At 42.3% G+C, this 23,953-nt stretch overlaps 1 protein-coding gene across 4 annotated transcripts in view; it reads right to left on the bottom strand.

Moving 5' to 3' along the window:
- The window catches only part of ntrk3b (neurotrophic tyrosine kinase, receptor, type 3b), a 368,425-nt gene that overhangs the window by 282,343 nt on the left and 62,129 nt on the right, over nt 1-23,953 (bottom strand). For 3 of the 4 annotated variants that reach the window (XM_070554718.1, XM_070554717.1, XM_070554719.1), the window contains exons 2-3: nt 20,159-20,233; nt 9,111-9,182 (exon numbers count right to left, since the gene is read on the bottom strand). In XM_070554718.1, coding sequence (XP_070410819.1) covers nt 9,111-9,182; nt 20,159-20,233 — 147 coding nt within the window. Of the gene's footprint in view, nt 1-9,110; nt 9,183-20,158; nt 20,234-22,090; nt 22,217-23,953 lie in introns of all 4 variants that reach the window. The other variant, XM_070554720.1, reaches the window with a different exon arrangement.

Raw genomic sequence — 23,953 nt, 5'->3', positions numbered from 1 at the left:
GCTTAGTTGACTGAGTTGTGTGGTTGTAGAACTCTAGAAAACACTATATCAAATACACACCATTTACCATTCACTCATACATCACTGGGAAGTTCATCAGCAGTTAAATGCTGTAAAAATTAGAATGAGTTTGCTCTCACTATAACCACTGAGGCTCATCATTGGTGAACGTCACTACGTTGGAGCTAACCTGATGTTTAGTTGTGGAGTGTGATGGCCATGTCCATGTCCACACAACGGTGAACGTTAGTACACTCACGCACTTTCATGATTTCAGTTTGTACGTTTATATTTCTTTGGATTTATTGTTTAGACGGCTTAAAGGCATTAGTTCTGATTGTAAGCGCACACATTTAGTTAACTGCTGCATTTTATGCCTGTCTTTTGTTCAATTTAAGTTAATTTATGTTTTCTCTTACAGCTGCTGAGAGGTTCTCCACTTCCTGCTTCCTGAGATGGGACAGGCAAACAGTGGTGAAGGGTTCTGTCAGCTAAATACAGGAGGAGCTGATGGGGGCAAACCAATAGCTCCCTGAAGAGGGGACTGAAGGATTTCCTTTAGTTTATTATTTTGTCATTTGTTAATTAATTTAAGTTTGAAGTTGAATAGTTAGGTTTATGGGTTAGGGTGTTTATGTTTATTAACAATCTGACTGTACTGATTTGTGGTTTTAGTTTTAGTTAGTAAATGTTTGTCTAGTAATCCGTATTGTTCATATGGTCTGATCAGCCAGTGTGTATATATACCCTTGTGTGTCTTTGTTTGGGAGGTCGGTTATGGTTTCAGTCAGTCAGCATGTTAAGTTAGCAGTTTATTGAGTTTCAGCTTGTTTGTTTGTTTGACCTCTTTTATGAGCTCGATCTATTTTTGTGAGGATATTTTAAAAGAAAAGGAAATTAAAGAGCCTCTATTTTTGGAGATTTCCTGTGTTCCTCCACTCATTTAACTTGATTCCTCACATGGAGGAACATCACTTCTGATGATGCCAAAAATAAACAGAAACAACAGTTCATAACTGAATATGTTGTCTATAATTCATGTGAAACCTAAGAGTAATATCAGTAAACTGACATCTGAAGTCAGGGTGAGATGAACAGTGTGAATTCTAACGTTCTATCAATGTTCAGCATTTTTGAACAAGAGTTATTTAGTATCTTATTTGTTGTCATTTTGTGACTCAGAAGCTAAAGCATCAGGGAACAATTGTTCCATTTTTTTGTTTTAGCCATTTCTGCTTGTGACTTCAAAATAAGGGTCATGGGGTATCTGAAATACTAGGAAATGGTATTCAGCCAAAATAGGAGTTGATTGGAAATTGTGTGTACTGTCTCTTACACACACATCCAAAATGTTTCCTTAGAAGTGTAACAACTGAACTGGCAATAAAACTCATTCTGGTTCTGAAATTGTTTCACAGCAAGCATGAGATAAAAACGCTGTTATGTACAGAATGTAGCCATGATGCTTTTAGGTGATTCCTGTTTGATGAAAGACCATAACGTAGTCGTGTTTCAACTCCAGATAAACAAATAATGATGTCTATAAATGAGACCAGCTTTGATAAGGTAACATAAGCTTATCTCTATGTGTGTCTTCTCATATCTGCTCAATAATCAATAAAATTAAATGAGGCTAGATAAAATCAGGACAAAGAAAGTCCTGTTTGATAAGAACTGAGATAAAGGATTATTTTAGAGATAATCTCTTTAAGATATAAGTAGAAAAATGTATTTTCAGGTACTAAATACAGGATTATTGGCTTTGGTTGCAGCAGCACTCTAGCGCGCCGTGCTGCTGCACAGCATAATGCATGCTAAACACGGCAATGCAAAACACATATTTTAAAAATAGATCAGGAGAATACTAATTGAAACGGGGGTGGGAGTTAATTATCCTCCTCGTGTTTGCAGCAAATGCAATGAGTGATGTCTTCACTGAGAGTAATTGAGCCTTTTTTGGCCTGAACATGTGACAACGACAATCGCCTCAATTCTCCTCACAAAGGAGTGACCAGCCGAGTGTCTGATGGCTCGAGCTTTGAACGGGCCTGTCTGACACAGACATCAACGAGGTCGCTTCTCACAGGCCGAGCACAAGCAATAATTAATCTTCTTTGACATCGTCATCCTCTGTGTCACCTAGCAACCGTCCAGCTGCATTTATGAAAGCACAATGGACGTCCGTCATGAACAGTCCTGAGAGGAGCACTCACAGGTTACAAAATAAACACCTCCTTGTTAAAAATGACGGTCAGCCCCTCCTACATGTATGACATCATTCAACTCTAACTCTCTCTCTCTCTCTCTCTCTCTCTCTCTCTCTCTCTCTCTCTCTCTCTCTCTCTCTCTCTCTCTCTCTCTCTCTCTCTCTCTCTCTCTCTCTCTCTCTCTCTCTCTCTCTCTCTCTCTCTCTCTCTCTCTCTCTCTCTCTCTCTCTCTCTCTCTCTCTCTCTCTCTCTCTCTCTCTCTCTCTCTCTCTCTCTCTCTCTCTCTCTCTCTCTCTCTCTCTGAATTAATGTCCATACATCACCTGGGAAGAAACAAAATTGAAATTAGCAATTTTAGATAAGAGTTTTTTTTATTGACATAAAGGGAAAAGACGCACGCTTGCAGGCTTCACCATTCCAGCATCTACGCAGCTCTGAACCTAACTCCCAAAAGTTTTTGTCTAGGTCACACCTTCCTGCATCCAATCAATGCAACAACTCCCTCACAATAAAGCCTAGCAAAACTGACGACTGATCGGGGGTAGGTAGTAGGGGTATTCAGAGGGAGTTTCTGCTCATTAAACAACAATAGACAGCTACAGCTAATAAACTTGACTCTTCCATATTCCAGTCAGAATTGACGAAGCTCCTCAGATGAGAAGCAAAACATCTTAAACCAACCAAAGAAGGCCAGTTGCCTTCATTTTAACCCATTTGGGTTATGATTTTAAAAATTACCTTTTGACTTTTATTGTTTTTAATTTTCTTAAGTGTTAATCATTATTTCTGTAACGCATTATCACTGTTGGGCATCTTACATTAAAAAAGTAGTTAGTTATAGTTTACAAATTACTTTTTTCCAAAAAGTAGTTGAGTTACTAACATATTAAAAGTACTTAGTTACCTAGCAAAGTAACTGTAACACTTCTTTCATGTTCTGTAATGCAATTACGTTCTATAATATCTCTATTGTCAAAGATAGTGTTAACTGAATGATTTTTACTACCTAGAATGAACATTTTAGATGTTCGAGATGCTCATTCAGTAAGTTGACCCACCTCCTGTATCTAGGCAATGTACAGATTTGTTTTAATGTGAACATAGATTTTGCAAGTACCCTCCACTTTGCTGTCCCTGTGATTGAAAGAAACTTGTGGTAGTGCGGTAAGTCTGCTTTATTCACAAAAACCTGTTTTTGGCTTCTCAAAGTACATTTTTTGGATTCCCCTTATTGTGATCATTACATGAAAGCTAGTTTATCCATGTCTAAAAATGAATACCACGGAGGTTTATCATTTACTAACATGTTAAACGACGTAAACCATTTAGCTAAAAGCTAGCGTGAATTGCTAAGTAACTTTTTCCAAAGTGGTGGCTGTGGGGTAAAGTGAGCCAGATGCCTTAGAGTTGAACCACTGGCTCTACTTGGCTTGATTGAGAAGTTTGAGGATGAAGATGCAAGATATCTCTGAAAAATCTGGGGGAGCACAGCTAAAGGGAAACCAATTGTTGTATTCAAGGAGGATGACGTGGCACTTTTTCGTCAAAGTAAAGACGTAAAAAAGCTGCCTCAACCTCAAAAGGCTGGAAGAACTGCAAGGAGAGAGCAGTAACTTATATTTCCCTGCAACCTTGAGGGGTGGAATGTGGAGTAGATAAGAACAACCACGTTGCTGTTTATGTGGGTTTGTTACAGTTTTTCTACTCTGCTGATGGTGTTCTGTTGCTGTATCATCATTTTAATTAAAATATTTGGTAACACTTTACAATGAAGATCCCTTTATTATAGTAAGTGCATTATTAAGTAATAATAACAAATGAAGAAAGTATTAACAACTGCTTACTAATAATGTTGTTATGGCCCTTTGTCCTAACCTTAAGGATCCTTATTAGGTAAAATTATCATGACCATTAATAAAGGGACACTTATTGTAATTTGTTACAAAATATTTTTCACCGGCACACTTGCATGTACATTAATGTACAGTTTAAAGTTTCCTTTAGCATAATTCAAAATGACAGTCAAGTGTAAATTAACTGGAATGTGTATATTGGTCAGTTTACACCCATTTGGATCAATTTACCCCTAAAGCCAGCGGACACTGTGCAATTTCCTTTACTCGTAGCACTCAGCTCCATCTCTATAATTGTACGACTTCTTCGCAGAGCAAATCTCACAAGTCATGTTTTCACACTGTACGGCCTGACTGCTCACACTGCGCATCTGGTAGCAACACATCGGACCTAAAGTGTGTTAAAAATAGCATTTTTTACACAACACGTAAGACTTTTTATTGTTTTGTTATTGATGTCTGTTGTTCTTCAGGATTGCTGTAGGAGGACACACAGAGATGGATGAGGAAGACGAAAGAAAGAAAGTAAATCAATGTTTTATCAATTTAATTTGACATAAACACACCAAACATGCTTTCTTGACAATCCTTGAGCGACTGGCCTTGCAAGGCGATGTCTTGCAAGGCCAAAAGTCTTACTTACTAAGACACTGTCCTTCCTTGGTCAAAGAAAACGGTTAACTGGAACAGACTTGCATCACGTGACCGTGGCTTCCGCGGCGGTTAAGTAACGTCACGTGACACGAGAGATAATGTTATATTTTATACGTATACATTTCAATATAAATATATAATGAGACTTTTACTTTTTAAATTGTGTGTATATTTGTTAAATGAAATATGTTAGCGAGTTACAACCTGCCCGCAGGGGTGGACTGGGACCAAAATTCTGCCCTGGCATTTTTACGAATCGTCGGCCCTCCCCATTGGGAGAGTGGTGGGGGGTGGGGGCTGTTGCTGCCCGCGGACTCCTCTCTAGGCTGAATGTGAGATCTAACATGGACTGGGACTGTTAAATTACAAGCAGGGCCAGACCACTGCGACTGGGATCCCTGGTCTCCCAGATCAGCTCATTCTCCACAGGCAGAGATCAGCGGGACATTAGCTACATGCTAACGCAGTAAAACAACTCCTACGTCATCGCTCTACCACATTTTTCTTGCTAAAAATGCCTGGGAAAACTCTGTTAGCTTTGGGTTACCTTGTAGCTGATGTTCAGCTAACTGTGGAGTGGTGTCGGCCCTGGAGCTGAGCAAGCAGCCCATTTGGCTAAGCGGCCCACCGGGACAGTGCCAGAATGCCAGATAGGCCAGTCCACCCCTGCCCGCTAGCCACCGAAGCTGCAACTACTAAGAAACCAACCAAATATAACTTCTTTGGACCTAAAAAAAAGCACTTAAAATTAGTTGACTTACACATAAACTTGAAATTTGCCCCCAAAGAAGCTGCCGGGTTCTGATCCTCCATCCTTTTGAAAATATTGCGGTGTATTCCAGGTAATGATTGGCCAAGGCTAGGCTACAAGACACCTCCAGTGTATCCTTGCTCAGCTAGCAAAGAGGCTAACAAATGGAGAACACACGCCTTGGTATAACATGAACATTGGAATACGCCTTGGCGGTACCCAATGACGTATCTCCTAGGCAACTGGGGTGGGACTAAGACATCAAGGCAAGATTCCTTGGCATTGAGAACCCCCTCTTGTTATTGTGTGCAAAGAAAAGTGTATAAATAAAAATAAGCGACATGTGTTAATAGTGAAATAGCTGGCGAGCCATGTTGACGTGTGCGCTGTGTGGGTTGTTCTGGTACTTTAGAGTGGCAGCGCTCCTGCTTTAACAGTACAAGACCCTTACAACTCACAAGGAGTGAGCAAAATATCAAACACACCTGAAAGTGGTGTGATCGAGAGCTGGTTGTGAGTTGTTAATCGCCTCTTGTTACCCGCTCTCTGCTACATGAGGCACAACACAAAACTCATCCCGATCTCAAAGATTCTCATGTTGAGGAGAAAATCGGCTCAAAAAGTCGCACAGCGTCTGCCCGGCTTAAGCTTCAGCTAGGGCTGGGCGATATGACGATTTTAGACCGTTTTACGATCTACACATCTGACGGTCTGTCATTTTTGAGAGACCGTTTTTTCACGATTCACAGCTCTGCTGTTGAATTTCTGCCTCTGAATGAAAAGGGAACTTACCTCAGGCGAATGATACGCCTTTGTTTGACCCTTAACCAATCAGTGTGAGTCATAGTAATATATTAGAGCCCCGCTTGTTTTCACTTGTGTGTGAACAAACATGGCTTCGCCGCGGCTGAGCGACAACGAGGTTTTCGTTCCGAAGAGGAACGCAGGGTTTCCTTAGCGCGCGGCGCTAACAACTTAGCGACGTGACATGTCTCGGAGAAAGCGTAAAAACACGTTGGACGCTTCTTCTGAAGCAGGAAAATAACACTTCTTCTTAAGCAGAGCACGACGCCGCCTCGTCCACCCTCTGCCCGGTGTCGGTACCGGACTGAGCTCGGTCACTGGGTCGCTGGAGCTGCCCCGTGACTGCCTGATGGAAAACCAGCGGGTTTCATCAGACTCGTAGTTTCTTGTTTTTGTTGGGGACCCCCTGTATTTTACCGCTCCCTCCTGCAGTCTTCCCCTATTACAATTTAAAATGATTCTGTAAACTCCGTGTATCAATAGAAACAATCTCTGCCTCTGCCAGCTGCAGTAAATGTAGTTTCCAAATAATAAGAGGTGCATTCATCCGTGTATCTCCTTTGATCCGCATTAGTGATATTCTCAGCACCAGAACAGTGAAGCAAAGAAAGATTTCTGAGTTTGTTAGTAATTTTATTTATTAGGTGCATCTAACCTGTTCTATTTTTCTCTGAAATGAGATCAAATCAGTGCTTCTATGGGTTGTCTCCACTCTGCACTGGAAAATTTTACTTTATTTAGAGACTTGTTGCAGAAAATATTCAGAATGCCCAGTTTTTTGCTACCACAAGCGATCTCTGGTCCAGCCGCACATCAGAGCCGTATTTGAGCTTAACTATCCACTACATGAGCAACTGGGAGCTACATAGTATTTTGAACAAGTTAATGTTTGCACAATACGTTTGCAATTGACATGTTTGCACTTTAAATATGTTTACGATTTTAATTTATGTTAAGTTACTTGAAAAACGAGAAAAACTGATTTTTGTATTTGTTTCTCTCAGGGCTTTTATCATCTCTGGTGTGAGTTTAAAATATAAGTGTGTTAGCACTGTGCTGATTATCCCTAATATGAATAAATGTTTGTTTATTCAATGTTTCTCTTCTTTAATACGCAATTGAAGTTATGCTATTCATGGATAAAAAATCGTGATAAAATCGAAATCGTGATAAAGTATTGGAAAAATCGTGATATTCTATTTTTGCCATATCGCCCAGCCCTAGCTTCAGCTAGGGCAAGTTGAGTGAAAAGACCATGAACTTTTGGACTACTGTCTTGTCAGCAGTCTTTCCCATGATTGTGTAGCCTACAGAACTAGACTCAGTGACCATTTAAAGGATTTTGCAGGTGTTGTGCGTTAATTAGCTGATTAGAGTGTGGCACCAGGGGTCTTCAATGTTTACTCTTTTCACAATATTCTAATATTCTTTGATACTGAATTTGGGATTTTCATTAGTTGCCAGTTATAATCATCATAACTAAAGAAATAATCATTATAATATATCAGTCTGCCTGTAATGAATCTAATGAATTACTGAAATAAATCAACTTTGTTATGATATTCTAACTTTATGACCAGCACCTGTAAATTTAAAGTCTGCCCCCACTGTGTAGCACAGGGGTGCTCAATCCTGGTCCTCGAGGGCCGGTATCCAGCATGTTTTAGTTTTAATTCTGCTTCAACACACCTGATATCAATCAGCAGGTGATTAACAGGCTTCTGCAGAGCCTGATGAGCTGCTGCACAGGTGATTCAACCAGTTAATCAAGTGTGTTGGAGCAGAAAAGCCACAAAACCTGCTGGATACCAGCCCTCCAGGACCAGGATTGGGCGTCCCTGGTGTAGCATGTTTAGATACAGGAAGCAGGGTAGGATCCTTTGTTTGCTTTCCAACTTGTGTTTGCAAATCTGTCTCCTGAAGAGGAAATTAAAGCTTTAAATAACTTTCATTAAAAGCCGATAGGCTCTGTTAGCTCCATCAATCACCAAGCTAGATAAAAAGAGAAGCAGTATCATGGTTTTTAGAGCTATCCAGGTAGAAAACATGTGGAAGCAGGAGCACAGATGGACTTACACTCGCGAGCTGAAAGAGTCTGCTTCTTTGACAGCTTAGTCCAACTAGTATTTCTGCCTCAGTAACAAGCAAGGTTATGCTGTCAAATGGATAATATTGTATTTTAGTATCTACGTTACATTACAGCCTGCAGCCACACACACACACACACACACACACACACACATACACACACACACACACACACACACACACACACAGAGACATGCACACCTTCAAGCCAAGCAACAGCCATCTGCTGTAGAAAAGAGACAAACTGCTCATAGATCAACGACTAGAAATTGCAAATGGCAGTGTGTTCAGGTAACTGACAGTGACTGAGTCCCTCAGCATGTTTACTTCTGGAAAATTGAGGAATAACGGGCTGTCATACGGTGACACATCAGCCTTTGTTAAAGAAATTACTTTGCTCCTCGCCTGGCTCTGTGATGCTCGGCCTTGTGGACAAATTGTCCATTTGGCGAGCGCGGTCTAAATGGAACTGCGTCTTCGCCACGTTGCTCTGGCAAAGCACAAAGAAACTGGGGCAGATAGGAATCCAATTATCCAAGGCAAATAATGGATGTCTCATTTAAGACATGTGGCTGCTGCAACAGTAATGGCGGTGCTACAATTTTCCCCAAGCCAGTCTCTATCAAGTGCATCATCTCCTGTTGAACGCTAACTCGTATACAGCCATATAGTCGGAGCTGTCAAGCTGAGTAGATCATAATAAATCTTTTATGGGCACGGAAACATGGCTTCAAAGATGGAGTGTTTACTCACATGTAGCGTAGGTGTGGGTTCTGAGCAAACGCTCTGGCCTGGATCTGCCTCAGGTTACAATTCATGATAGTGCTGCAATGAAAAAAGATAAAGCAAAGATCAAACTTTGTAGAAAAAAACACCAAAAACATGTATTTTATTCTAAATTCAGTCACACACAATATGAAGACAGGCCCATTGTTTTTTAAAAACATGATTTTATTTACTTATTGTTTGCTTCTTATTGTGTATCCTTGGTACTCTTAGAACTGGTTTGGTGAACTGAGGATCAGGTCTCTGCTTTTTGCAGATGATGTGGTCCTGTTGGCTTCATCAGAACGTGATCTCCAGCTTTCGCTGGAGTGGCTCACAGAAAGTGTGAAGCAGCTGGGATGAGAATCAGCTCCTCTAAATCTGAGACCATGGTCTTGATTCAGAAAAGGGTAGAATGCCTTCTCCGGGTCAGGGATGAGGTCCTGCACCAAGTGGAGGAGTTTAAGTATCTCGGGGTCTTGTTCACGAGTGAGGGAAAACTGGAGCATGAGATCGATAGGAGGATTGGTGTTGCATCTGCAGTGATGCAGGCGTTGTACCGGTCTGCCGTGGTGAAGAGAGAGCCGAGCCTGAAGGTGAAGCTCTCGATTTACCGGTCGATCTACGTTCCTACCCTCACCTATGGTCATGAGCTTTGGGTAGTGACCGAAAGAACGAGATTGCGGATACAAGCGGCTGAAATGAGTTTTCTCCGAAGAGTGGCTGGGCTCTTCCTTAGAGATTGGGTGAGAAGCTCGGTCATCCGGGAGGAGCTCAGAGTAGACCCGCTGCTCCTCCACATCGAGAGGAGCCAGTTGAGATGGCTCGGGCTTCTGGTCAGGATGCCTCCTGGACGTCTACTTGGTAAGGTTTTTCTGGCACATCCAACTGGGAGGAGACGCAACGAAAGACCCAGGACACACTGGAGGGACTATATATCTCGGCTGGGCAGGGAATGCCTTGGGATTCTCCTGGAAGAGCTGGCCCAAGTAGCTGAGGAGAGAGAAGTCTGGGCGTCTCAGCTTAGGCTGTTGCCTTCACGACCCGACTCAGGATAAGCGGCTGAAAATGGATGGATGGATGGACTTGCATCGTTCTGTTTTTCTTTTGGTCTTTTCCAGAGTATAAAAGCTCATCTTTATTTTCCAGGAAATCTTATTAGGCACCACAGCTAATCTGAACCCCTCAGTAGAAAAAAACTAATGAGGAAGATGTTCCCAGTTATTCATATTACATGAATTAAAAGATAAAATGTTGAGGAAAAAAGTCACAGCATTGTTTGATATATCCAGTTATTTTGAGTTGAAAAGGGGAGTTAAACCACAGCAGCATACCCATAATGCATTGAATAAATGACCTATGGAGACTTCAGGTTTGAAGTTAACAGGTTTAACTAAAAACTGTAATTATTTTAGCTTGTGCACCATGACTTGTGTCTGGAGCTGAGCACAACCTAAAAAAATCTCCTGTAAGATGAGTTTTACCAAAACCAGTTATTTTTGTTATTATTATTATTATTATTATTATTATTAAGAAGAAGAAGAAGAACAATAATAACAATATAGAATCCGACTCATTGTGAAAATTTGAAGGTTCTGTAAATTTTGTGCAGAAGTAAAATAAAAACAGCATTTTAGAAGGATTACATTAAGTGTTTTGTGTTGTCAGGTTTGTCCAGTAAAAACTGCTCTGGTGCACAGATAGATGGTCTACATGGTAAACAACAGATCAGTCATCTCAGAGACATCACGTCGCAGGGCCTGTTCACAACAGAGTCTGATGGAGGTCATCATTAACTCATGAACACAGATAAAATTCTGATCTCTGCGGGAAAAAAATGGAATTGAGCCTCCAGACTTGCAGAGTCAACACCGTGTATATCTCTTCATCTGACTTCTCTATCTGAGGAAGGACAAGATTTTAATTCATTAATACAATCAAATGTAGCATTATTTCATATTCTATATACATGAACAAGTTGAGGAGTTGTAAAGGTCCAAATAAAAACTCTATTGGGATATATTGGATATTCTAATGTGTGTTAGCTGCACCTGGATGCTGTCTATATGCACAATCATTTATGATGAGGTTGTGTAAATAGATTAAAATCAACATGCACATAGAAAATAAAATGTTATATATGCTGTAAGTTAATATGGATCGTTACCAACGTGCCCTCGGTATAACTCTGAGGCTAGATGACTCTTTTCCCTCTTTGATGCACCATGTGATGACTTTACTGCTGAACGAAACCTTGCTCATTAGGCTAACTGGTAAAAAAAATAGTGAAATGGAACCAATCTTCATTCTGCCAGAAACCCAGCTGAATCCCCTGAAGGACTTCTGGAATTCCCACTGCACGGGAACAACTATTCGGAGCTACAATTGTAATGACTTTTAATCTTGTAATCACAGATGCCTTCCTCCAAAGAAGCCCTTGACTTCCTCAGTGAGCTCCTCCAACTGCACTGAGCTGCTCACATCCAGCTGTTGGTGACAATTACCTTCTAAAAATAGACTCAAGGCTGTGAGGTCTGCTGCTACACAAAGGTCTTTTAGACATTTTGGAGGGAGCACCAGCTCACTAGGTTACACGCAAGGAATTAACACGAATAGTTATTTCTCTATATTACATTTATAGTGTGGTTTAAACCTATTTACCCCCCTGCAGAGGTCTTCAGTGTTTGGTACTTTTAATTCACAATTAAATGTTTTAGATCAGCTAAATTGGGCCCTATGCATTAAACTACCCCCCCCCCCCCCCCACACACACACACACACACACACACACACACACACAAATACACACACACACCAGACCTGTAGAATAGAATCACTGTAGTAGAACCTGTCTGACAACATGAGGTAGACTAACGGATCTCAAATATCTAGTCAGACAGTAAAATCTGTAAAACCTCTACACGTTTGGTGGACCAATCACAGTTCTCTACTGGCTTGGTGAGCCAATCACAGTGCTCTATTGGTTTAAAAGACAACCATAGATTCTGCCCCACAATTGAGATCTATCTAGTGATGATGGCCATTCTATATATTGACTTAAGGATGGCTTGCCAGGCTAGCACATCCGGTCAAGAAAATCAAAATCAAAAAGGGGCAGGACTTATGTGAAAATCAGAGTGTGTAATACTACAACTTCATAGCTGAAATACCATATCACACCAACAGTCAGACACGGTGGTGGTAGTGTGACGGTCTGGGGTGATTCTGCTGCTGCAGGATCTGGAACATCTGTTATAACAGATGGAACCATGAATTTAGCTTTCTAGCAGAACTTCCTGAAGGAGAACCTCTGATCTTTGACCTTAAACAGGCTGTTTTCTGCTGGAGAACCCTCTGATGAGACTGACTAATGCCGATTTTGTGGAGAAGAGTGAGGCAGCTCTCTCCACAGTGATGTGAGACTCATTACCAGTCATGACAAACGCCAAGGGGTTATAACTAGTAATGCTTGAGGTTTGCTTTTCACTGAGAACCATGTTTGGTTTGCAACCTCTTTGCTGATGTGAAATTGAGACACAAGCACCAGGAAGAGATCTGCAACACTCCGATGACAATGTTTCTGATTTGGATCCATGGTGGCACTAACCAGACTGATGAGCAGTTTCAAACCCATCTATGTTGAGGAGTTCCTGACTTTGTTCCCTCTTCTCCCCTGAACACCGTGAGCATTTGAAGGCTGATCAGAGCCACTGCAGCAGCGGTGAAGGAGAATTGCTTTCTTGATTACAGCTGCTTCTTTGTGACATATTTCTCTCATGATGTGCCAGCGATTGCAGAAGCTGACAGGTCTGAACGATTCCCATGAAGAATTCTTAAAGAGCAAGTCAACCCCTGCCAGATTCTTACTCAACTCCCTCTTCATGTTTGAAAAATGCAACAAATGCTGTTGCCTTGCAGACCGAGAGGGCGGAGCCGCAAACCAATGCACACACACACAGGCTCACAACGACTTCGTGACATCATAAGGACCAGTTTACATCATAGCATACCTCTTAGCCAATAGCGGTGGCAGATTTAAATTCAAATGCAGTGCAGAGTTTTTACCTGACGACGGCACAACACTGCCAGTTTTAGGCAGAATATTTAAATTTTAACTAAGATGCACTGAAGTACCAAATTATTGACTACACATGTCTGCAGCACGATTAGACACACACATTTATGTAGTTATCAGCAAAAAAAGGTTGATTTGGGGGTGACTTGCTCTTTAATGTTGACAGATCTGAGAACAGATTTCCTCTTCAGCTGTAGTCCAGGAATAGGCTGAGACTCTGCACTGGACCAAGTTGCTGTGGTGTTTTTTATTTATTTATTGTTCTGACTGTGAGTTGCATTAGTGACAAACTGTGCTCATCCTTTTTGTTCTCAGAAGTGTTTCTGAGCTCACGCTGTGATCTCAGCTGTCGAATCATGTTCTAATGTGCTCCGGTCTGAGAAGACGACCATTAAAACCAGTCAGAATTGTTTCTCAATAACACACTTTTTATACATTATAATAAACTTGCATCCATGGCAGGTTTTAGTTGTTGTTTTTTTTACCATTCATCCAACTTTTAATTAATTGCGGTAGAGAGGTTTTAGAATAATTATATATGTTTTCTTTATCATGCTTTATGCTTTTATTACATTTAAAGTTTGTTTTCATTTATCATCTTTTATGCTTAAAGATTTTACCATTTGATGCTTAAACAGTTGCTGTGTTGTTTTAAGTCCCCTCATGAGACTATAAGAATGCTGAATCTTGGTGACCCAAGGATGGCCCAAGGAGATCTGGTGACCTGACAACTGGTGACTCGTGCAACTGTTTGCTACTCATCGTGTGATTAGACACTGAAAGTTCCTTGTGCAATAATGAATGCTCTTTGTTTGAAACTTGTAACAATTAAAGACTGAGAGCTGTGTTTTCCTCCCTCCCTTCAGATCAGCTCTTCAGGCATGTAACTAGGGAAGCTCCCAACCTGTAATAAATAAAGACGCTTGGATTCCAAAGGCCAGAGTGGCGAGAGATCTCACAGAGTGAGGTGGAGATCACAACGTGTTGTCTCTGTCATTCTCCTCCAGCTTAAAAACAGAAATCCGACTTTTGTGTCTCTTTCCTTGTGTTGTGTTGTTATTTGGTGTCTAAAGCTGGGCGGACACTGTGTGACTTTTTCACTCGTAGCACTCAGCTTCAGCTCAAACTGTACGACTTCCTCGCAGGGCAGATCTCACGAGTCAGGAGCTCACACTGTACGACCCAGTTCTCGGATGCGACCTGACTGCTCACACTGTACGTCTGGTAGCAACACGTCGGCCCTAAAAATATGCTAAAAATAGCAGTTTTTACTCAACACGTCAGACTTTTTTGTCTTGTCTTGTCTGTTGTCCTTTGGGAGTGCTGCAGAAGGACACACAGGGATTTATGGGGGTTGGATGAGGAAAACGAAATAAAGAAAGTAAATCTGTGTTTTGTGATCAGTTTAATTTGACATGAACACGACAAACACGCTTTCTTGACAATCATTGTGACAAAAAAAATCGTGTAGGAATTAAAATGAACAACGTGTGTTATCAGGGAAATAGCGAGCAGTGTTGATGCAGGATTGCGCATGCGCCGTGAGTGGTTCTGATACTTTTTGGGTCGCAGCTGCTCGCAGCGCCGCTTCAACAGTGCGATACCCTCACGAGGGACGAGCGAAATATCAAACACGCCAGAAGTCCGTGCGAGCTCACGACTGCTGATCGGCAGCTGGTCACGTGGTGTTAATCGCCTCTCGTAACCCCCTGTACACTACACGACGCTCAGCGCAAAACTCGGCCCGATCTCGTGGATTCTCGCACGAGTGGAAAATCGGCTCAAAAAAGTGAAAAAGTTGCACAGTGTACGCCCGGCTTTAGGTGCTTAAACCTGACAAGAGGAAATAAGAGTATTTGAAAATGTGGTTTAGTTTATTGAAGGTATAACTCAACTGAGGAAACAAAAGTTCAAGGTTCTAATGTTTAACTGTTTTTTTAAGCATCTTTATTTTGAGGGCACATTCATTAAAGTGCAGTCGTTTTTTAGTCCAGCTTATGTGCAGGTTCCACAAAGGCAAAAGGACCTAGCGTGCCCCAGTGACCTGCAGGTCAAAGGGTTATTAACCCTTTGATGCATTAATTATGAAATCTTCAACCATGAAATTTTAAACAAAATTTTTCATTCATCTTTAGGTGTGAATGAAACAAATTTCAACAAATATCCTTTGTAACATTTAAAAATTTACAAATAATTTATTACATGTCCACCTCAGTGGACAGCGTGCATTCTGAACATGAAATATTTTGGCTCGACTTACCGAAGTCCAAAGGGAGGGTCTCACAAGTCTTCAACAGCTGTGCTTAATAGCTAAAATAAATAAATAACAATTTTGAGTACCTGTCCACTGTAGAATTTTCCAAGGACTAGTTGTCAAATCCTTGTGTTATAAGGATTCTGCTAGCACAGGTAGCTAACTCGCGTTAGCTCCATTGGGGCAGTCTCTTCAGGCCATCACCAGGTCTTTCCCGGGTTGTCAGCTGCCCTTTCGCAGCGGTCACTGGTTTCACGCCAGACATCGAGAATTTTCCTAGGACTAGTTGTTACAGATCCCTTTCAGCACAATAGTTGAGAACTTGGTGGAGTGCACTTTGCCACAGATTTCGTGGTGAAACTGGCGTGACACATCTTCAGTTGTGTGCCCCGACCTCATTGGGTGTTTCGGCCACTTATCACAATACACCCTCTGCCAGGGTTGGCTCACCCCTGGTTGATCAGACCCGGGTATGTGTCACTCGGAAGCACCACGTCATCATTTGGCAGCCCAAATAGCATCCCGTTGTTTAAGCCACAGCCAGTGACTGCTGTGTTCCGCTGCAGTGGCGAGCTCTTTGATTGCCCTCCGTTGGGCCTGGCCTCTGATCCCTACTTCCTTCAAAAGCCTTATTATGGAACTGGCTACAAAAGCTCTGCATCCCACTTCCAATGGCCACACCTTCACGTTCCACCCCCCACCCCCACCCCCCACCCGCGCTTCAGCTGCTAGGCTTGCACACCGCAGCCGCTTCCATTCGAATGCTTCGTCAACGGCATCCTCCCAAGGGACTGTCAGCTCGACAATGAAGACATGCCGGCAGGACCTTGCCCAAAGGACAAGGTCTGGGTGCGGGTTGGTTGCAGCTATTTCGGGTGGGAAGGTGAGCATTATACATCAAAGGGTTAACACTGTAATTTTTCTACAAATGATTTTAAAATAAATAAAAGTAAATCTGGAAGCATTTTATGATTAATGGTGCTATTAAAGCCTATAGACTGCCAGCTAATGTCCCATAATACTCTACATTGCCTATATTTGAAGAGCTTGTGTTGTTTTGTTCCCATCCCAATGCTTTTGTTAAAATATGGATCTGTTCTTTTATCCTGGCTGTGATGGATGGAGATGGTCCTCTCACTGCTATGGTTCCCCTGCTTCAGGATTAAATCAAACTGAAGATTTGATACACCAGACCTTTATTCCTCTTTACAAACTGGACTTTTATATTTGTGGTTACATGGAGCTGAAACAGACTGTGATGAATTGAATTAGACTCTAATTGGATTTTACTGAACTGTATTCAATTAAGGTTTAATTGGACTTGTTTACTTTATCTGTAAAGCTCCCTGAGATTACTCTTGCTGCTGGTCTGAGGGGTTTATCTGCAGAGCCCCCCATCCCCACCCCCTACACCCGGTCCTCATTAGTGGCTGCAGAGGAACCCGACACACAGCTCAGGGCAGGATGTGAACAAACATGCTTTAACGTGCTAACCAGAAAGAAGTATGGGGCAGAAAGCCAGTCTTCTCTTTAGACCTGCTTTTAATATTTGGGAAGATTCGATTCATTTATTTGTTGATCAGTGTTTACAATGGGGACATTTTCATATTTTATAACTTTTATGACGTTTCTCGGTTCTAATACCCGTAAGGTCCTAAAGATCCACACTAGCGAGGGGGAAAACACGTCACCAACAACACAGCTGCGGGGTCAGGAGGCTAAAATCTAACGCTGTAAAATAAGTTACTGAAAGAACTAAAAGTGTGGTGAACCCACCATGTTTACACAACCTAAACACGCCTCTGATGTCTCTAAATAAACGAGGATTTCATTTTATACACCTTCCTGAATTAGTTTTTCAGGTATTTCTGAAAATCATTAACAACATGCACCTCAAATGTATTCATGGTAAATATTTTTTTTTGCACTTTTTTAAGGTTCTGCAACCCCCCAAAAGCGCTTCACAACACAACCAGTCATTCACCCTTTCACACACACATTCACACCCTGGTGATGACGAGTTACATGGCAGAGGTGAGGTTGCGGAGCATTGGCGCCAAAGGACACAACAGCAGCATTCTCTGGCTGGAACCGGGATCAAACCTACAACCTGCAGCCCACACCCCCTGTGCTGCCACTGCCAGTCAGTTTCAGCGCAGTTAGCATTGTAACATTCGATTAAATCTTGTTGGTGAACTTTAAATAAAACCCCAGATTAAATAACGATCGTGTTAGATTTGTGGAACTTTGAGCAGGATCAGCTGGAGGAGTGCTGAGCAATAACATCTGCTTCTTATTCTGGAGATGTGCTGAATCTGGAATAAGTGCATCTTCCCTCATTTCGGTCAAATAAAGACGGTGATGAGGAGGTCAAATGTAAAACGAGGTGACAGGAAGCCTTTCCTCACTCATCGCCTCACGGCGCCTGCAGCCCGGGGGGGTGTCCCTGACAAGGCAGCAGAGGGAGGCAGTGGTAATGAGAAAAATGCTAATTCAATGGTGCAGATATTGCACTTGGCCTCCCTGATGAGGGATCATGGGGGGAGGCCATCTTGGACTTTGGAGGGCAATGGAGAATATGGTTTTCTGCATAGAGGAGAAAACTTAAATGGGCAAGGGGGTCTGAAAAATGTGGCAGAAAGCTGTTAAGTGTGTGTCTTGTGATGTGTAAAGTATGAAATGTCCTTAAGAAGTAACTAGACGAGCAAAAACACCTCCCGACACTACAGCAAGGGCTCCTGATTCAATTGTCTCTGCTCCGTTTTAGCATTAGTTGATCAGTAAAGTGTGTGGGGGGTGTACAAAGCTGGTTTGTGTATTATCAGACATACACCATCACCTGCTCTTCTATACTTATGAGCCATCCTGGCTGCGTTTAGAGGAGAATCAGACATTCGAGGATTTTAAACCATAATTCAGACAAACAGTTTTAACGTCCAGACTGATGAGCTAACAGCTAGTCTGAGAGTTATTGTGGTGTCAAAACAGCTCCAGTGTCCGTTATTTCATAACCATTTATGCCCTAATGAATTTTGTGTACACAGATTTCTGTAGTTTTATACAAACATTAATGTGTCCAGCAGCAACAACATGTCCAGTTCAACTGGTTCAGGTCAGCTCCTGCAGGAATTTGAAATACTTCTTCTTAAAAAGATACTTTGCAACTTTTTTCATATTTTTAAATCATTGTCTTGAGCCAGTATGTGCTAAAAGGACCCTTTACAGGGTCAATGAACGACCACTCAGCCCCATCACCTCCTGTGGCCAGAAAATTCCACTTGCAGCTTCGCAGTTGCCGGTCCAGTTTGTTGGGAGCTGACATACCCGGCGCTGTAGTCTGGCTCCAGCATGTTTTAGATCAAGAACACAGCTGATTTGTTTAATTTAATGATGACTCCCTCCTGTAGACACTGATGAAGGCTGGGAGATGTTTGGTTTTGGTTCTACAAATGAACACTAGGGAGTGCTAAGGGCAAGCCAGAACTGCCTAGTCTATCTTTAAATGACCATATAAGGTAAAACCGACAGCTGTGTAAAACTGAACTGGATCTGTCTGAAGACGGCAGCAACATGAACTAAAAACTGATTTTTTAAACGTATCCACTTACAAAATAAATGTTTTTGTTTATGTTCATGTATTTAGCAGACGCTTTTGTCCAAAGCGACTTACAAGTGATAATCGGCATGTTGCCCTTGAGGCTAACAACAACAATAACAACAACTTGGCCTCAGTCATGGAAAGTAGGGAACAAGGAGTGGACAGTAGAGAGGGGGGACGGGTGCAGGGAGGGTGCTAGTTTAGAAGATGCTCTCTGAAGAGCAGGGTCTTCAGGAGTTTCTTGAAAATTGAAAAGGAAGCCGCTGTTCTGGTCGTGCTTGGAAGGTCATTCCACATTTGTGGAACGATGCATGAAAAGAGTCTGGATTGTCCTGAGCGTGGTGTAGGCCCTGCTAGCCGACGATCCTGTGATGACCGGAGCGGCCGGGCCGAGACGTAAGCCTTTGCAAGAGGATTCAGGTAGATGGGAGCCGTACCATCTCGGACTCTGTATGCTAGTGTTAGCAATTTGAATTTGATGCGTGCTGCTAGCGGTAGCTGCTAGTGGTCACCTTAGATTATCTACTAGCTAAAAAGGAGTCGTCCAACTGGACCGATTTCTACTGCAGGCTGCTGTCATATTAAAACATCTGCAGTTTATTTTGACTCAAACAAATGTGTTTTATACAACCTTTACATTAAATGTTACTTTGGCAGAAATAAAAAGACGATCCTGCAGGAGGTAACATGCTCATCAAAACACATATCCATGTAAAATCAACTACTCTGTGGTGTCAAAGTTTTTAGAATAATTTTAAACAAACTGTTGTGAAAATTGGGGGATTAGATCTGTTTCAGGATGGCAGCAGTACAGTTAGTTCATCAGTGCTATTGAACCAGAGCAGCAGAGCAAAACTGGTAGACAGTAATTATTATAATTTTTACACAGAAATGAGCCAAAAATCCCTTAAAACTGACGTCTTGTGAATACTGAGCTGCTGTTGTCTTTGGAAAGGAAGTGTTGACTATTCTGACGTAAACAAGTGGGAAACGTGACATAAAACAGTGATTAAAGATAGGTTTCTAAGTTTTACACAGCATCACACACACACACACACACACACACACACACACACACACACACACACACACGCAATAACAGCACTCACAGTCTCTGTATCCCAGTGTAGAGCTCCATATCGACGTCTCTCAGAGTCTGCAGTCCCGTCCAGTTCTCTATGTGTCTGTAAACAACAAGAAAGGAGGATCCTAAATGAGACGTTTGTGTTCTTCTGAGGAGAAAGCAAAACAAACCAGGAGACGTGACAGCAGAAGAACTCCTTTTCCAAGTCCCCAGTTGCAAATTAACTAACTTTGCGTTCGTCAAAAGTTTTGAATCCATATTCATTTAAACTGCAATAATTGGAACAGCTCTGACAGAGCGCTCTCTGTTGCCCTCTGATAGATTTAATTGCCAAGAGGCAGCTTCTGAGGCTTAATCTATGTAAGGGGAAGTGTGAGTGGAGATAGACCAAGTAAACACTGCAGATGGCTTTAACCATCCCTGCTTGTGTGCTGGTGGGTAGGGCAGCAGGAGCTGCTGAGAGGAAGTTAGTTAGAGCCATGTGATGTCAACCTTCATCAAGTCATTAAGTCAAAAAAATCACCTTTTAAACAAAAACAGTGAGTGTCAGCCTAAACTACATTAACACACACATGCAGACGCACACACACACCTCTCCATCATAGCAGCGTTAGCTGCTTGGAGATGGATGATCAGGTAGCAGCTTGTATTTTGTGACAGCAGCAGGGAGATGGTTTTCCATCTAAATCTACATGTTTCTGTGTTTGTTGGATCTTGGACATCTGGATGATGCGCGGGAATCATGAAACTACATCCGAGACATCAGATCACATCATCGCTGTGTGAACAATATGTTTCCAGGAGCATCGCCTCTCTTCTGTGGTGAGAGTGATCCGGGCCTACTAAATGTAATCAGCATGGCTCCCGACAGGCTGTAAGGTTGTTGTTGTTGTTGTTTGTTGCTTTTAAAATGAGTGTGTGTTAGAAATCAGAACAGAAAGAAACGTTTCCAATAATCGTGTGACTACTTTAGCGGTCTGCAGTGGACATCATTCAGGTTTGTTTGTGTGTAAATCTGATGTAGTCCATCCTAGCAGAAAACGGCATGCTCCCACTCAAAGACTCGTAACCTACATAAACATAAAACACACAGTTGTTCTTAAATGTAATCATGGGATGCATCTACGCATGGGCAACAGTTTGAGCAGAGATCCTCAGATCTCCACCTGTTGGGGTTATTAGGAGCGAACAATTAGTAAGCGTTAACTTACTTTTGGATTCTTCAATAAATTCTGTAAATATGGGAATATTTACTGATTTATTAATTAATTAAGATATTCTTAAGTATATACGGGGCACCATTCCCCTTCAACTGGGGAAAAATTGAATCCAAAACTCTTATCAGTCTTTCTTGAAGTTCGTAGAATCCTTGGAGCAGAGACTTCTCTTCGACACAACAAAGCTACTGGAGACGAAAATCTGAATTTTATAACGTTTAATTAACAATTTGTCAAATGAATAAACAGTGGCATAAATGAATAATAACCATGTGATATAATAAAAGGATGTATATTCAAAATAATGTTCAAGGTGTTTTGTGTGTATGTATGTGTGTGTGTGTTTCTAAAATGGAGTCTGTGTGCAAGATGGCTGACCCCTTTGTCTGGCTAAAGTGTGGGTGGCAACTTGCACTTTAACTTCCAAGGCACTTAGAATCATCAGTAACTTAACCTTAAATTCACTCAAAACATTTCAAAGGATCATGAAACAACACAAAGGATTAATCACGAATAATATCTTTTAGTTTAACCACGTGGCCAAGCAGAAAACATTTAAAGATACCAAACAATGATCAATAAGCAGTTTATTTATTCAAAATGACCCGAAGGACGAATTGGGAGCGAAAGAGGAAAACACGAAGCTACTTTTTAAGCAATAGCGCGGTTTTATTGCTTATTCTGGACTATAGAGGAAACGGGAGGAGAAAAGGAGAGAGAAAAATGAGTTTTCTGATCACCAGAAGAGCGAGGCGTCCCCCGCTGTTATGATTTGACGGTTCTCCGTTTTTCTCCGCAGTTTTCAGCGTCATCCGTCGGTTTGATGCTTTCTCCGTTGTTTGGCTCCACGAGTGTTTCTCCACGGGCTGGACACAAAGAGAACGAAGTTTCTTTTGTGCTGAGTTTGACAACTTACAGCGTCTCTGAGAGCTGAATGGAGCTCCGCTCGTTCCCAGTCAGGTCCCGATGATGGTGGAGTGGTTTCCAGCGGTTGCGTGGCTCAACTTGGGCACTTAGAGCTTCCGCGTGCTCAAGTTGTCGGAGCGTTCGACGAGCGTGTCCTTACCGCCAGGTATCCTGGGCAAAAGAACGAGGTTTCTTTGTCTCATTCATGATTTATAGTCTTTGAAGTCGCGGGAAAGCTCCAAGCTCCCGCCTCCCGCAGATCGTGTTTCTGGTATTAGGCGGTGACGTCATCACAATGCTTCCGTGTGCAAAGCATCATGGGAAATGAAGTTTCTTGGCGCTGATGTGATTATTTGCTTTTCAGAGCAATTTTAGCACAGTCATTTTGGAGAAAATCACTGCATAGTAAGTTCCTCATGAGGTCAGACCCTCAACACACCACTTCATCTGCTGTCTCTCATCTAGAATGTCCTCAAGAAGTTCCCAGTCCAGCTGTGAGACATTTACTCTCCAGCAAGCCCTGGTATCTCTGACTGAGTCCAGCTACTTTTACTCATTACAGCTCATAACCATATGGGCCATTCCCATCTGTACCGGGTCGGCCCGGGCCGGGTAGCGTAGGTTGTTTACATATCTGGGTGGCCTGGTATTTTTCCGGGCAAACCAAGGCTCACTCTCAGCCCTCTTCTCGAGGGGGTCTGCTTCAGGCCGACCAGGGCCAACACACCCACTGCTGACAGCAAATTCACACCTTCCATTAGAGCAAGCCTCTGATTGGTGGGTAGAATCAGCCCACATGGGCTTAAGGCAAGGATGTGTCGAATCAACCGGGCCAGGCTGGGGTCGAATGGGGCTACCCGGCCCGGGCCGACCCGGTACAGATGGGAATGGCCCAATAGATGGGCCGAGACGCGGGCTTCTTGATCAATCAACACCCCCACCTTTCCACTCGGATATCTCTTCAACACATCAATCACTCCAGATCCTGCTCCAATCCGCCTACTAACCCCTCACTCATCAGCAAGACCATCACAAAGTTTGAGCTTCTCCACCGGGAGCCAAAGCTCATTCACAAACTGAAATGAAATGCCACGTTCACTTGTTTGAGTTTCTGCTGTGGTGTCGAATATGAATGAATGAATGCCTTGTGAATCAATCTCACAATAAGCTCCTGTTTCAGGAACTAGACGTGAGCCAGAGCTGCTGCCGTGCGGAGCAGTTGGGGAAACACATTTCAAAGATGGAAATTAGGTAGACTACCGTACCGAGCACTACTGTCGTAACACCGGTGCGCGAAGATGCGGGTTTCAACCAGCAGGAGCTAGAGGGAGAGAGGGGGTAAACAGCGAGTGCATCACAGGGACTGGACTGATGCTTATGAGCAAAACTGCATGAAAAGTGTTGCTGTTTAATGTCCTCATTATAAAAGTGTAGGCGCTGCGACACCTGATATTTTGTAATGGATATGATTGAAAATGTAGCAAAGCACAATTCTCTAAAAATAAAAATATACTCAAGTAAAAGTAAAAGTACAGATAAAAAAAATGACTTGCAAAGTATGAACACGCAAAACAACAACCAACAACAGTCGTTGCAAGCCAAGATGGCTGAGTCTGTGAATTGTAATTTACAGTGTGACGTAGATCTGTCAGGGCTGTCTAACGCCAGCGTTTTGCTGTCTATTCCCTGTCAGAAGC

The sequence above is a fragment of the Nothobranchius furzeri genome, chromosome 9, assembly GCF_043380555.1.
Source record: "Nothobranchius furzeri strain GRZ-AD chromosome 9, NfurGRZ-RIMD1, whole genome shotgun sequence".
Taxonomy (NCBI): Eukaryota; Metazoa; Chordata; class Actinopteri; order Cyprinodontiformes; family Nothobranchiidae; genus Nothobranchius; species Nothobranchius furzeri.
Note: the sequence above shows the minus strand (reverse complement) of the source record. Positions and strands in the feature narration are given on the sequence as shown.